This window comes from Elephantulus edwardii, unplaced genomic scaffold, assembly GCF_000299155.1.
Source record: "Elephantulus edwardii isolate Elephantulus edwardi_28Jun2011 unplaced genomic scaffold, EleEdw1.0 scaffold00069, whole genome shotgun sequence".
NCBI lineage: Eukaryota > Metazoa > Chordata > Mammalia > Macroscelidea > Macroscelididae > Elephantulus > Elephantulus edwardii.
In genome coordinates this window covers 15,430,064-15,432,088 of record NW_006399819.1, presented here as the reverse complement: position 1 = coordinate 15,432,088, position 2,025 = coordinate 15,430,064, and the positions used below count along the sequence as shown (strand labels likewise).

Below are 2,025 nucleotides of genomic sequence, written 5' to 3'. Positions count from 1 at the left end.
AACCCCACCCCCTAGCCCCAAATATAATCCACTCTACAACCCTCATTGCATACTCCTACGATAAAAATAATGCCCTAAAATATAATACTTTTAGACTTTTTTAATGAAAACCCAACTTCATAAAATTTCACTCAAATTATAATAAGGATTTAATAAAAAAGCTTAAAAAGCTAAGTATGTGTTTCTTTTAAAAAATATTTCTGGATATTAGGTTAGTAGCTATAAATATAGCTAAGTAATTTTAAATTGAAATCAAATAGTTTGAGATTATTGTAAAAGAATTATTTTAATGTTGTGTTAGCATGCCATTGAGTATTTTATTATAAAATAATGTTTCATTATATGATATAATAAATTTCCCTCAGTGACACTTCCAGTTTGGTATCAATTAGGAGTATATGGAGTGTTAACATTACATGTTGGGCTCTAATAAAAATGTTATCAATTTGGATCTGCAAGTAACTCCACTGAATAAACATGAGTGTCTCCTCCTGTAAAGATCAGCAGCCTCAGAACCTAATGAAAGATTATCATGAGTCAGAATTCACTCAGATACAGTCAGTTTTATTTTCTGGCTGTAGCATTACAAACATATTTACCTTTAATGATAGCAATAATAAATACACTTAACAGATTGCAACTATTAAAGTTTTTTTTACAAAAAGTACTTTCTAGTCATTATAGTTTCTACCAAATCAGTTTTTAAAACCCACTCACAAAGTGTGAACCACGTTTGTTTCAGTCCAAAGTAGAGGCTGATATCAGTCTGAATCCCGATGTCATAAAGGTTTAATTGGAACTTTAACCCTGCATCAAGTTTGTTGTATTCTTGGTAGCAGTGCAGTATTCCTTGAAAAGCAAAGAAAAAAAAAAAACAAACCTTAAAATGCAAAATTTTATTTTCTAACTTATAAGCTATCTACTTATCTCATTTGTTTTTATGAATTGATGAGAATTTATCTGTATAACTGTGGCAACATCTAGCCGTACAAGTCCTTTTATCAATGCTATTTATAGGTACTGGTAAAATATTTGTAAAGTCTAATAAGCTATTTCTCTAAAAAAAGGAAATCTAGCGGTATTGAGTGAACAATATTTAGTCAGTGGAAAAAACAAGGAATAAAGTAGTATGGAAAAAGTATGGCACAATTTGTATGATAGGCTGGGAAATTATATATATATTTGATTTATACACATATATAATATTTCCGAAAGATATACATTTTTTCACTTCCAGAGAGTGACCTGGGCATAAAGAAAAAAGAAAATTTTCACTATATAAAGTTGATATCGTTGAATTTTAATTGTTTTACTATGTTGTTGTGTTCTGTTGACAGACAACATCTTACAACTAAGCCACCAGGATTCCCAATATTAATATATAACATTAAAATATGAAAAATAATGATTATATTTTTTGTAAAATGTCCATTGGAAAAATTTTCAGGGGCAATACCAAGTCTTGGTAGAATTACTTAAACTACATTTTGGTTAAACATGTGCTCAAAAAAGGCAAATATGGATTTGCTGCATTTTACATGTGACTATATTTAAGGCTGTATAATGATTCTTTTTTACGTGGCCTAGATGGAATGTGCAGGTCAGCAAAAAGAAAAATAGATCCTCAACTAGGTGGACTGGCACAGTAACTGCTGCAATGGGTTTGAGTACGTCAGAACTGAGGATGGCACAGGATTGGACAGAGGTCAGATCTATTGTACATAGGGCCACGATGAGTTCTTGATTCGCCATCACCTAACAACAACAGATGTGAAGATGATAAACATAGAATTAGCAGGTATATAAACCAGTAAGTTTAGATTAAGTCATTAGAAATGGTCCAGAAATAATGAAGACAACCTCTTTTCAAAATCTTTAATAGGTATTTAGGGAGCTCTGGTGGCTTAGTGGCAACGAACTGTGCTGCCAACTCAAAAGCTTGTGGTTCAAATCCACCAGCAACTCAACAAAAGAAAGACATGCAGTCTCCTCCCATGTGATATACTGCCCCTGAAAACCTGCTGG

The 2,025-nt window shown here is 32.0% G+C and overlaps 1 protein-coding gene across 1 annotated transcript in view; it reads right to left on the bottom strand.

The window, feature by feature from the left end:
* The window catches only part of SLC44A5 (solute carrier family 44, member 5), a 142,388-nt gene that overhangs the window by 52,661 nt on the left and 87,702 nt on the right, over nucleotides 1–2,025 (bottom strand). The window contains exon 8 of the mRNA XM_006888614.1: nucleotides 718–849. Within this exon, the coding sequence (XP_006888676.1) occupies nucleotides 718–849 (132 nt within the window). The remainder of the gene's footprint in view (nucleotides 1–717; nucleotides 850–2,025) is intronic.